Source organism: Ochotona princeps, chromosome 5 (assembly GCF_030435755.1).
Source record: "Ochotona princeps isolate mOchPri1 chromosome 5, mOchPri1.hap1, whole genome shotgun sequence".
Classification (NCBI taxonomy): Eukaryota; Metazoa; Chordata; class Mammalia; order Lagomorpha; family Ochotonidae; genus Ochotona; species Ochotona princeps.
In genome coordinates, this window is record NC_080836.1 from 58,132,158 (window position 1) to 58,144,470 (window position 12,313).

The window sequence follows — 12,313 nt, forward strand, 5'->3', positions numbered from 1 at the left end:
TGTAACAGAAATAACGGAATTAACTGACTTAACTGAAGGCTTCTGGGTAACGGATTTAACGGATAGGAGGGATATATAAGCCAGGGGCTTCTGCCCCAAAGGAGGAACTGAAGGTTGGAATAAAAGTGCCTCTGAAACGCTCTCCAGTATCGGGTGATTTCTTCCGCGGGATGGGAGACACCAGATACACCAGGCCCAGCAGTTGTGTCTTAAAGGAGGCCAAGTCAACTTACTGTTCATTATCTCTGCCCAGGCTCTTTGACACTGTCTTGTTGATCAGTCCAGCAACTGTTCACTACCTGCTCTCCTTTGTAGCAAATGTTGGGAAGTGCAAATGTCAAGTCTGTGTGACCTTTTGAAACAAGTCAGCCAAGGCCCAGCACTTGGTCTCAGTCATCTTTCCCTATGGAATGATGCCCTTGGCTCCTTCACTGCTGTTCTGATAACACAGCATAACATGAAACTGCTTTGTAACTACTACCACACCCCTTAGGCCATGTCTTCAAACTCTCCCAAATTTTCCTAGACTAAGAAGGATGGGCTTTCGGCCCCTCTCACCCAAAATGTTTCCATTTTCTTGCTTGCTACATTATGCAAATTTCTCTAGCCACCTGTGTAAGAAGCTTGTATTCTATAGTCAGGGTCAATGTATTGTTAAACTTGTTAACCTCTGACAATGCTTTAGATTTAGAAACATAAACTGAGTCTTCTGACTCTGGGACTTGCAATCAAATCCTTGGATCTCTCGAAAAATGAGAGGCTCTACTTGGTGAGGTAACAGTTGTTTAATTTAAATTATATAAAATGCCAAGTAAGGTTATAAAATGATGGCAAACATATTGTACTGATGCAAAAGCCCACTGATGCACACTGTTAGAAGGTTACAGTCTCAGAGTTAATGTCATGCTTGTGGCTTTTTTTGAACCAGACACAGCTTGTCCCATGCATTGTTAGTCAATGTTCCTATGAGTGGTGGGGAGGAAGGCCCTCTTCCTCCTTCTTAGCATCTGACCAAGGCCTAGCTGGCACTGAGAAAGAACTGGCTGCTACTGCTCATTGTACCCCCCACCCTGGTTCATAACCTCCCTCATCTCTTCTTGGCACCTAAAGTGTCCTGGTCTTAAAGGTGAAAACCCTGTGTCTATCCCTAAATCAATTGCTAAATGGGAGGTGAGACACATGCTGTAACTGATTTCGCTGTTAGAAGTGATGAGTGTTTCAGGAGAAGGCTGTGTGTGGCCCCAAGTATTCTACCCTGTGTCTGTGTCTGGGGCACACTCTACAGGCCTCCCTTGCACTGATACAATTTGAGGAGCTCTAGGCAACACATTTGCAGGGGAGGGTGTCACTGACCAGTAAACTTCCTGTTTGGGGGCATATCCCATTTTTCTGACATTCCCTTTTTCCCTGGACCCAGGTCTCATAATAAAGTGGGCAACCAGTTACTTACTAAATGCTTCAACCTATTGTCTGTTCCACTGCCCCCATTTCATTCTAATAACCCCAGGTACAACTGCTCCACTATGAGGCAGAGACACTGGTACCCAAACACTTATGGCTCCTATTATCACTGGAAGTCACAGGTTGTTTTTCCCTCCTCGGGTATGGATGGATGGGCCAACTGTGGGGCAAAGACAGCAACTCAAGCAAAAGGCATTAGGGATCTTCTCTGTTATGGACTATCACGAAGGATGTCCTTGAACAGGAACACTTACAGAATGTATTAGCCACTATAATTAATCTATTATGACATTAAAAAGAGGCTAGAAAATGGAGACCAGTCCAAGATCTGAGGGTTATCCTCCAATCTTTAAGTCATAAACTTCAATTAGAGAGAAGGCTAGGAAACTATACTTACTAAGTACTTCTTAAATGGATGGGCATGATGCTATGGGTTTTACCCATTGTTTCCTGCAATTTGTAAGTATTATTGCCAAAGATGAAGTACGTTAAAACTTCAATGAAATGCTGTTATGTACCTATTACATACAATGGCCAACATCCAAAACAAAGGTAACATTAAATGCAGGTTAAAGGATCAGGTCCGGCAAGAAACTTCATTCATTGATATGTTGGGAATATAAAATGATATGGGTAATTTAGAAGACAGTTTCCAGTTTCTTTAAAACTAAATATTTTAATTATTATTTTCCATGGTATGGTTTTGTAGGTATAGGGATTCTCCCCCCATGCCTTCTTGCTCTTTCCCTATTCTTCCTTTCCCACTGTTTCCCCCCATATATTACAGTAGTGCAGTCATTCAGCAACAGTTACAAGTCCGACATTCCGCTATTTAAGTGTACCATGGCACTGGAGGTATAGGCAATACTAGAGAGCCTAGATGGAATATCTCTGTGTTCATCTGTATAAGACAGGTTGGGGTTTAAAAGAGATAAATAACTTTGAGGAAAAAAGGAAAGTTTTTAGTGTATTCTTTGAATGTGGACCTGTGAATTCAAGAATGAATAGAGAATGGAGAGAATTGCTTTCAGGAGAATTCTCCAGGATCGTGTTGGTAAGCCAGGAATGCATGAGCAAACTATAATGGGCCCATTTCTGATAGGCAGGACCAAGAGCTTTGGAAATAGTTGTCAGATCAAGTACTGGATGTTGACTCTTGTCCTGAGCATTTGTTCCCCTTTGCTATGCAGAATCATAAGTCAAGGCAAGCTGCTGGGAGCAGAGGTAGCTTAGATAATGTGCAGTGATGTGTGTCAGGGATGGGACTGAAAAAAACCTACCCAATACCAGCCAGGAGAACCTAAGACTGGGGGCATCTGTGTGTGGGTTTCTGCTGCACATTCATTCCCAATGGATATCCCTGATTCCTTCTCTGATTAAACAGTCAACAGGCATCAGAGTTCATTTTCCTGTTTGATTTTTTTTACAGCTCTTCTAACATTGTTCGTTTGTTTTCCAGAGACAAGACTGTCTCAGGTTATCTCTAGCACTTCTAATAGGACCTGGTGTTTATCAGGTAGTTATAGATGTCAGTTAAAAGCTTGATTACCACCAAAATCCTTATTTTTCCCAATTGGAAATAAGAACCAATTTCTCCTGGCCTCTTATTTTTTTTCTCAGCTGTCTGTCTAATTTGGATAGAATAAATAATTTTTCTGTGTATGCTGACAAAAGTCCTCCTATCACACTGTTAGTTCCTAAAATTTCTTTAATTGAATAACTTCAAGCATAGGATTGGGATGAACAGAAATGTCATAATAAATATGCCACTATTTGGTCAAAGGATTGGCACAAATTCTGTGCCTTCTTGCCAAAATGACTGGAATGAAAGGAATATGTAACTTCACACAGCAAACACTGTGGCAACTGATGAGAACTGTGCCTCAGTCAGGGTAATGAGTCCTACTGCGCCTGCAAACTCATTGACTCAGAAAGGCCTCTAGCCTTTATGCTTTTAGTCATAGGCAAAATCAGAACTCTTCATTGCTCCCTGGCCTTTTTACTAAGAGCATTTTTCCTCTCCTGGGTTGACAGATTTTGGGTTTTACTGACATGAGCATCAATCACGCCCAATTTCACACTATCATGCCTCTCTCACTTCCAAGAAAATATTTTAGAATTGTAAAAAAATGTATCTAAATCAGTGATATAAAAGTGAGAAAGCTTCCAACAAGAGAAAAGAGTCATTTTCAAAATTGTCTTCCTTTATATAATTAGTATTAAGTGAGAATTTTCTTTAAAATCTTTAATTTGATGTGACCTGCTTTGGAAACAACATGGTATTTTGAACAAAAGACTTTTGACCAAAGGCCAAAAGATTTAGTCCAATGACTGTGATCTAGTTCTAGTTAAACACAAGCTAATCCCAATAGGCACAAATTAGCAGACAGACAGCTGGACATCATTCAATGTCCCTCTGGTTTACCTGGTTTTCTCGTTGGTCCCACTGACATATCTGCAGAACCTGACTCAATTCCTGCCATTGTTGCTTCAGGTACTTGTCAAGTTGCCTTCTTCTGTCTTGTAGAAGTTCGAGAAGGCTGTCTATCTTCAGACAGCTGCTTTGAGCTCCTTGATTTAATTCAGGATTCATATTAGGCCCACCAAATTTGAATTTTTCAATAAAGTCCTTGAGTTGTTGACTCTTGTTTAGAAGTGCTAGGGATTTTTCTAGAAGTTCTAGAAGAAAATCAGAAAGAAAAGGAACAGTGATATAAGCAAGTTATTAGTAATACTTAGAATATTTATATAAGTTAAAATATATGTAACTTTTTATGACTAATTGTAAGATCCACTGCAAGGAATTTGAATATAGAAATGTGAATTACCTTCATTGCTTGAAACAAACAACTGGTCAAACATCTTGGCATAACAATTGTTATGGCACTCTCTGACAAATAATTGTTGAAGTGCAGTGCTAGCACAATTCAGTAGAGAAGCAGAAAGATTGTGGGGATTTTGGCATGAGCTCAATTTTACTGTTGTGACGCTGGCTGAGGTGTTGCCTCTCCCCAGACTGTTCTACATTTGGATGTGATTAGACTATATTTAAGGTTTTTACAGCCTATAGTGAACATTCAAAAACTCCATGAATGTGATGGTCCAGTATCCAGATGTTAGGGACAGTAAATAGTTAGAACATGCTTGTGGATGTTATAGCTGTAATTTCATTCATCACTCAGCTCTGACCAGTTGATGTCAAGGAAGAGTATGGATCCAGAGCTGATCAGGCTTCCTGTTGGGTAAAGAGATAAATACAATATTTGAAAATGTAATGGGATAGGGGCTGGTTTAGTGATGTAGCAAGCTGATCCTCTGCCTACAGTGCTGACATCCCAGATGGGTGTTGGCTCATGTCCTGGCTGCTCCAATTCTGATCCAGCACCCTGTTTATGACCTGGGAAAGCAGCAGCGTACGGCTCAAGTCTGTCTGTCTGTCTGTCTGTCTGTCTCTCTCTCTCTCTCCCCACCCTCCCTCCCTCTCTCCGTGTGTGTGTGTGTTTGTATGTATGTGTATGTGTATGTAAGAGAAAAGATCTCTATGGCTGAGATGCTGAGAACTGATGAATGTATTGGTGGGGGATGTAATCAAGAGAGTACAATTATGTGCTCTAGGCAATGTGATGAAGATTCAAAAATACACAGAAACAAACCACTCCTAGAGAGGACAGGGCCGTGGCTGGGGAGTCGTGTGTGAGTTTTGACAGTAATCTGGAGACTGTACCAAGAGGAAGTCTCTAGTGGTCTGGTTTCAGGAATTACAACTCTATCCTACACAATGACTTCTAGGGCTCCAGGTCTCAGACCCTCAGGTGGGTAAGAATAGATTGCAGAATAAATGGTACTTCTCCAGTTGTCACCTGAGGTGTTCAGTTTGAGCCCATGGAAATCTAGTTCAGTACAACCCTCAGGAACACAGTGCTCTATCGGATGGAAAGACTAAGACCAAGATGGAAGAGGCAGCTGTAAAAATGGAAATCAAGGCAAAACAATGGAGGAATCTGACAGTTCTAAAGAATGTTCTAGAAGATTCTGAAGACAGAGAGTTCTGTGAATTTGGGGGTGGGTTAAAGAAAAAGGATCAGAACACCTGTCAAGGGAGACAATAAAATTGCGAAGAATGTGGCCAAAGTCCTGCTTGGGAGTATTGGCCTTATTGGGCAGCAAAGAGCCCATCAGTAGAAACACTGTGGATATGATAAAGTTGCAAAGACTTTCTGTGTGAGCTCATCCCTGTTTCTGCAGCAGAAAACCCATATAGCAGAGAAACCCTTATTCTTATAACTGGGGTATTATAATTTCAGTCACAGCAAAGATTTTATGAAACATCACAGAGTCCACATTCATGAAAAATAAAAGAAACAACTAAAACAGTAATGGACTTCAACCATGTCAGAATGAGGAGAGAATTTAAACAGGATAAGAAAAACCATGGAAAACCTTAAAATTAGATTTCTTGAGCAGAGAAAATTAAGCCAAAAAGGGTAAGTCAGAGGAAAAGAGTACAGGAAAAGGCCTGTCTGCCTATTCTTATTGTAAAGTGGCACATACAACTTAAGAAGCATGTCAACACATATTGTAGAGGTTGTTGCCCATCAAAGTTATCATTCATATAACCATAATATCATGATTGAGGTGACTGGCTGCTCAAACATATGCAGACAGAGAATTTTCCCTTTGCATTGAGGAACTTATTATGTTATTACAATTAGCTACATACACACAAGAATTATGAGAGCGCAGCAGAGCTTCCACAGGAGATTTCTGTTCTCCTTTCCTATAAATAGTTCTTACATAGCCAACTTTTTAAATGAGAGAAGGAAACACAAATTCTGTTCTGACAGTGTTGTAGACTGATCATGGGTCATGTCAACCCGTTCCAGCACCACAGGAATGCACACAATTTGCCAAGATCCCAAGCTGCCTTCTTTTCTTGGTTTTCTGTTTTACTTTTAGCCAAAATAACATAACCATCCCCATATTATCTTCAGTTGTGCAATCTCCTAAACCAGAATTGACCTGTAAATGTACTCAGGTTCCAATCTATTATCTCCCTCCATGATAAGGTCGGTGAATTCTCAGTCCCCTCTGTCACTTTCCTTGGGCTTCCTCTATCAGTTTCTTATGTCTTATCTCTTTTATTTTCACCACTATTTACTCTATCTGTTGACCAAAGTGATGCATTTTTGCCTCATGGGCAAATTATTTGGGTATATGATGACCTTCAAGAAGTTTCTACAGTAGATCTGTCTTAAGCACTGTGTATTTGTGCACATTCAAACCCCTTATTTGTGCAACACTTTATGATGGCACATTTTGTCAATAAATAATCATTATTTAAGTCCCACTATATATTAAGAACTGATGGGAAAATACATTTTAAGTAATTACTTTTAGGATATGCTCAAATTATTAAGTATAATTAGCCAATTTCAGATGGCTGATAACAGAGGTTAAAAAGTTAGGTATACTTTCAGCTTATTACACAACCTTTTCAAATAAGATCTTTTCAACAATTGGTGACATTAAAGCACTGGTGCTGAGATCTTGGATGATACTCCTTTTTAACATATTTTTTAGTACCAAATATTCTTAAGGGGGGTGGTTTTTCTTAAACTTGCTTAATATACATTTCTAAAAATCCATACAAATAGGGCCTGGTACTGTAGTCTAGCCACTAAAGTCCTTGCCTTGAACGCGCCCGGGATCCCATATGGTGCCGGTTCTAATCCCGGCAGCTCCACTTCCCATCCAGCTCCCTGCTTGTGGCCTGGAAAAGCAGTCGAGGACGGCCCAAAGCCTTGGGACTCTACACCTGTGTGGGAGACCCAGAAGAAGCTCCTGGCTCTAGGCTTCGGACCGGCTCAGCTCCGACTGTTGTGGCCACTTGGGGAATAAATCAACGGACGGAAGATCTTCTTCTCTGTCTCCTCTCCTCTCTATATATCTGACTTTACAATACAATTAAGTAAAAAGTCTTAAAATACATATAAGTAGACAAGAGGGCTGATGTAAATAAGCCTCCATCCAACTTATGACAAAATTGACGTATGGCATCTATGAAAAATGAAGTAATGCTATGACATCCTATGATACAGCTTGTTAGACATGATAATCCTTTTAAGATTGGCATTGAAAAACTGAGTGTCATTGTGATGTCTCAGAGCTTACAATAAGCTTCCTTTTCCTTATTGTCCCTAATGTATCTAGTTTATTGCTCGCTTTTATACCATCATATACCATGTCTTTTTTTTTTATAATTTTTTTTTAAAGATTTATTCATTTTTATTACAGCCAGATACACAGAGGAGGAGAGACAGAGAGGAAGATCTTCCGTCCGATGATTCACTCCCCAAGTGAGCCGCAACGGGCCGATGCGCGCCGATCTGATGCCGGGAACCTGGAACCTCCTCCGGGTCTCCCACGTGGGTGCAGTGTCCCAAAGCATTGGGCCGTCCTCAACTGCTTTCCCAGGCCACAAGCAGGGAGCTGGATGGGAAGTGGAGCTGCCGGGATTAGAACCGGCGCCCATATGGGATCCCGGGGCTTTCAAGGCGAGGACTTTAGCCGCTAGACCACGCCGCCGGGCCCGTATATACCATGTCTTATATTTGATTTATATGTAAAACATACTCAGGAACTGTCCTCAGAGATGGGGATTGTTCTAAGCCCAGATAGTCAAACATGTGGTGATGGAGATGAAAAGAGAAACATGTTATCACTATACAGTGTGCCGGCTGGTGTCATAGAGGTATTCACAGGAAATGCAGAGAGAATTCCATGACAATTATGCAACCTGCCCTGCTAGACTGTAGATATCCCAAAGGCAAGGATCAGGGATTCCCCTGACACACAGCCATGGGTTCCTCACCAAGAGTGAGCTCAGAAAGTACTTTTTACTTGTGTGTGGCTGAATCTAGGTCAAGCAAGCCAGACAAGAGTCTGGAAACCATCTTTACTAGAAGAGATTTTAACCAGGCATGTTAAACCCAAAACAGAGGGCACTGGAGAGGATGTTGGTCTTCAACTATTTCTAGGATTGTCTTGTTGAGGACTGACTTTTTCTGTAGCATTCCACAGAGCAGAAACTTCAACATAATCATCCTGGTTCTGACCACCACAATTTTATAGAGAAAGTTTTTGCCATGCAACATACCTTAATATTTTTGAATAAGGGAAAAGCATAAATAAGGTAACTGAAATTAAGAGACCATTGGGCTAGCATGGTGGTATCAGTCTAATAATCCTCTACTTGTGGCACCAGTTTGTGTCCCAGCTGCTCTGCTTCTGATCCAGCCCCCTGCTTATGCTCTGGGAAAACAGCAGAGGGTGGCTCAAGTCCTTGGACCCCTGCACCCATCTGGGAGACTCAGAAGAAGCTCCTGGCTTCAGCCTGACCCAGCTCTGGCAGTGGGGAACAAAAGGGGAGTGAATCAGCAGATGAAGGATCTTCCCCTCTATCTCTCTGTAACTCTCTCTAAATAAATAAATCATTTTTAAAAATAAAGTGGCCATCAGGGTAAGTATGAATAGTTTCTTCAGTTACACTATCATCATTTGTCATCCTAACACTCCCACTTTGACCACTCACTAATCAATATCTCAGAAACATAGAACTGCCAGCTGCACTTACAGATATATTTTGTTTCCTTACATTTTAAGATAATAGACTTGAAACTCTTATTTAAACACCAGGATTTTATTTTTAACATGCATTTCCAATCAGCTGATCTTAGTCACATCCTACTGAATTAGTGGCTTAATCAGTTTCATCCATTCCCATTACATGAAAGCAAAGCCCTGAAGCCATCACTGAGCAGAGGGAATAGAAGCCAGGTGACCTAACCAGATCCCCTTTCAATCCTTGTTGCCAATTTTTGACAGAAGGACAATAATTTCAGGATAGGCATGCTACCAAAGATTTGCCCATCTCAAAAATAGTATTTTTATTCATTGCTTTAGATTAAGAGGCCAAGTAGACCCTGGAATACTACATCCCTGAAAAGCAAGTCAATGGTGCCACTCTCATCTTGGCACCATCAGTACCACACACTGCTGTCACACGAAGCAGCATGCACTCCCATGAAGTGGCTCTCTGTGCTCCGCATCCCATAAACTCTGCAGGCACCAACAACAGCATGCACAAAACAGCTTTAAGCTACACCCCCTCTTCCAGACCCACCCCCAAATATATGTGGAAAAACCTCCACTTCCACAACCTGTCAATCCCCCTGGAAAGCGCTTTCATGATTGCCTTGGTTGAACCTCTGTTGTGAAAGTTTCAGTCACTGCAAAGCATAGGACACAAGATTGTTGTGTGATGATCATAACTGACTAAAATGAAATTACAGAACTCATCTCAGTTACCTGGACTAGACCTACTTTCCAGTCTCCTGGCAGGGTTTCATGGGGCTCTGCCGACCCCTTGTAGGACCCTGCAGGAACATGCCTCTGCTGCATGAAATTGAGCAAGCTGGTATTTTCACAGAGAGTCTTAGGATGCTATTTATAATTTTTGTCAGTGATAGGCCTTATTGAATAACAATTAATTAAAAGTGTGTGGGGGAGGGGAGGCTTTCATAAGACATAAACGAAGCAAAGATTGGGTTCTTGAATCTTTGAGTTTTGGGAAAGTTTTAGTAAGAAGAGCATCATAGTTACCTATTATCTAAAACCCTTCAAAAGGTGACAGAAACAGAATCTACTCACAGCTTTATAAATGCCCTTTGCTTCTGTCTAGCAGAGCAGACGAAAGGGAGTTAGGTGTCAAGTCAGAACTGTGAAAAATGAATTAAGGGAGTTATTTCCTTTATACCGAGGTCCACTAGGCAGTGCCAATGAGAAAACACATTACAAAGGAAAGAAGTGATTTTTTTTTTTTTGCAACTGTGTATCTACTGTCCTTCCACAGAAACAAATGCCAGTGCAAACTATCCTTCCATTAATGCCTTCCCTACTCCAGTCCTAGCCCACCCCAATTCTGGTAGAGCAGGCACAGCACACAAACCACTATTTAACAATTGTCCTGTCTACAAGATCTTAGAAGGGTTGAACAATTTTTTTTGGTACAGTGTCTCATAAGATTTCTGCCTGGAAAAATCCTGATTCCTAAAGCTATAATGACAAAAGAGTTAATTTTCTCATCAATCATATCATGTAAAGGCTACACTTTTCATTTGTTAACCTTTATACACACCTTTCACTGAATTCAGCCCTTTACCTTCAAATAACAAAAATCTCTTGAGGATCTGTCTTGTGCTAGGCACCTTGCTAGACACTGGAGATGAAAGGACCAACACTGTGGGAAAGGCTGCTCTGTGTCCAGAAGAGTAATTTCCACCTAAAATCTGAAAGCCAAAAGTCTAGCAGACTGAGTGGGTGATGTTCCTGCAGATTCTCCCTCTCCCATCCCCTTAGAATAATTTAGAAGTATTTCCTTCTTTCAAGAGATTGTCAAAGACAAAGTTTTATGTCTTCTTTCATGGAACAAATTGAAGTAGACAGAAGCAGAAAAGTTAAAAATGCATCACCATAAACACTCTCATGTTAATACATTCTAAACTGTAAAATTTTAATGAGGAGTAAACAAAGTTCTTGCCTTTAGTATGATGCTCATGAAGCTGAAGAAGAGATTTTAGGGACTCGGTACTTCCAAATTCATGAGTATTCTGGAGGAAATCTTCAGCTTCATCTATTTTAATTGCAAACTACAACAAAAATACAGGAGAAATACAATTAAAAAGAAAAATGAACATGCCACCTTGCTCTTAAGATGTTTAAATGAACCAATAGGCTATTTGACTGTGTGCATTTATTACTGTGTATGTGTATTAGTACGGTGGTGGATATGAGAGTGGATGTGTTTGTATGTGGCCAGTTTACAGATGTACAATTCTTTCCCTGCTTTTCTTTCTTCACTAGAAATAGACCACATGTGCTGTAACACCAACATGTTTACTGTTGAAATGTCTACCAAATGCTTCAACCAGGGGACAGCATTGTGGTGCAAGAATGTCCGCATGCCATAGGAACACAGGCTGGAGATTCAATCGCTCCCCTTCCAATCAAACTCCCTCATCATGTGCCTGGGAAAGCAGAATATGGCCTTAGTGCTTGGGTTCCCTCCACCCACGTGGAAGATGTGGATGCAGTTTTCAGCTCCTGGCTTCAAACTCCAGTCATCGTGGCTATTTGGAGAATGAATCAGTGCATGGAAAATATTTCCGTCTTCTGGCTCTTTGTAACTCTGATTCTCAAATAAATAATACCGTTTCTAAAAATATCTTTTTCAACCAAAATTATTGCATCCTATAATAAATATAATCACTTTTAGCACTTCTAAAGCAATTTCTTAAGAATAAGCACCAAATTTACTAATAGAAATCAACAAATAATAGACTAATCAACAACCTGTATGTTATAAATAAATTTTGCTTAGGTTTTGGAAGCATAGTCTTTTTTCCCCCACATAATTTTAATGGTAAAAGGAACGTTTCAGAATGAAACACAGTCTAATGACATTTTCTATATAAACCAAAAATTAAGTATCTCTATAGAGAAATTTGTTTTGCAAAGATACACACAAAATGGAGGCCTCTATGAGAAGAAGCACAGATGAGCTTTCAGCTTTTGAAGATATTTGTATCTTACTTATATTATTACCAATAATATGTATGCATTATTTGTGAAATAAAACTAAGTTTAGCTATAGCAATATTAAAAAAAGTTCACGAGTCAAAGGAAAATACCCAACAAGATGATACCCCAAATGGTGAACAAACAGGTCTTGCTTCTATTTTTCCTCCGTGAAGGAAACAAGAATAGCAGAAATGCACTTGACATGATATCAAAT

The 12,313-nt window shown here is 40.3% G+C and overlaps 1 protein-coding gene across 1 annotated transcript in view; it reads right to left on the bottom strand.

The window, feature by feature from the left end:
* The window catches only part of CCDC141 (coiled-coil domain containing 141), a 196,047-nt gene that overhangs the window by 125,320 nt on the left and 58,414 nt on the right, over window positions 1–12,313 (bottom strand). The window contains exons 7-8 of the mRNA XM_058664685.1: window positions 11,060–11,168; window positions 3,887–4,140 (exon numbers count right to left, since the gene is read on the bottom strand). Of these exons, the coding sequence (XP_058520668.1) occupies window positions 3,887–4,140; window positions 11,060–11,168 (363 nt within the window). The remainder of the gene's footprint in view (window positions 1–3,886; window positions 4,141–11,059; window positions 11,169–12,313) is intronic.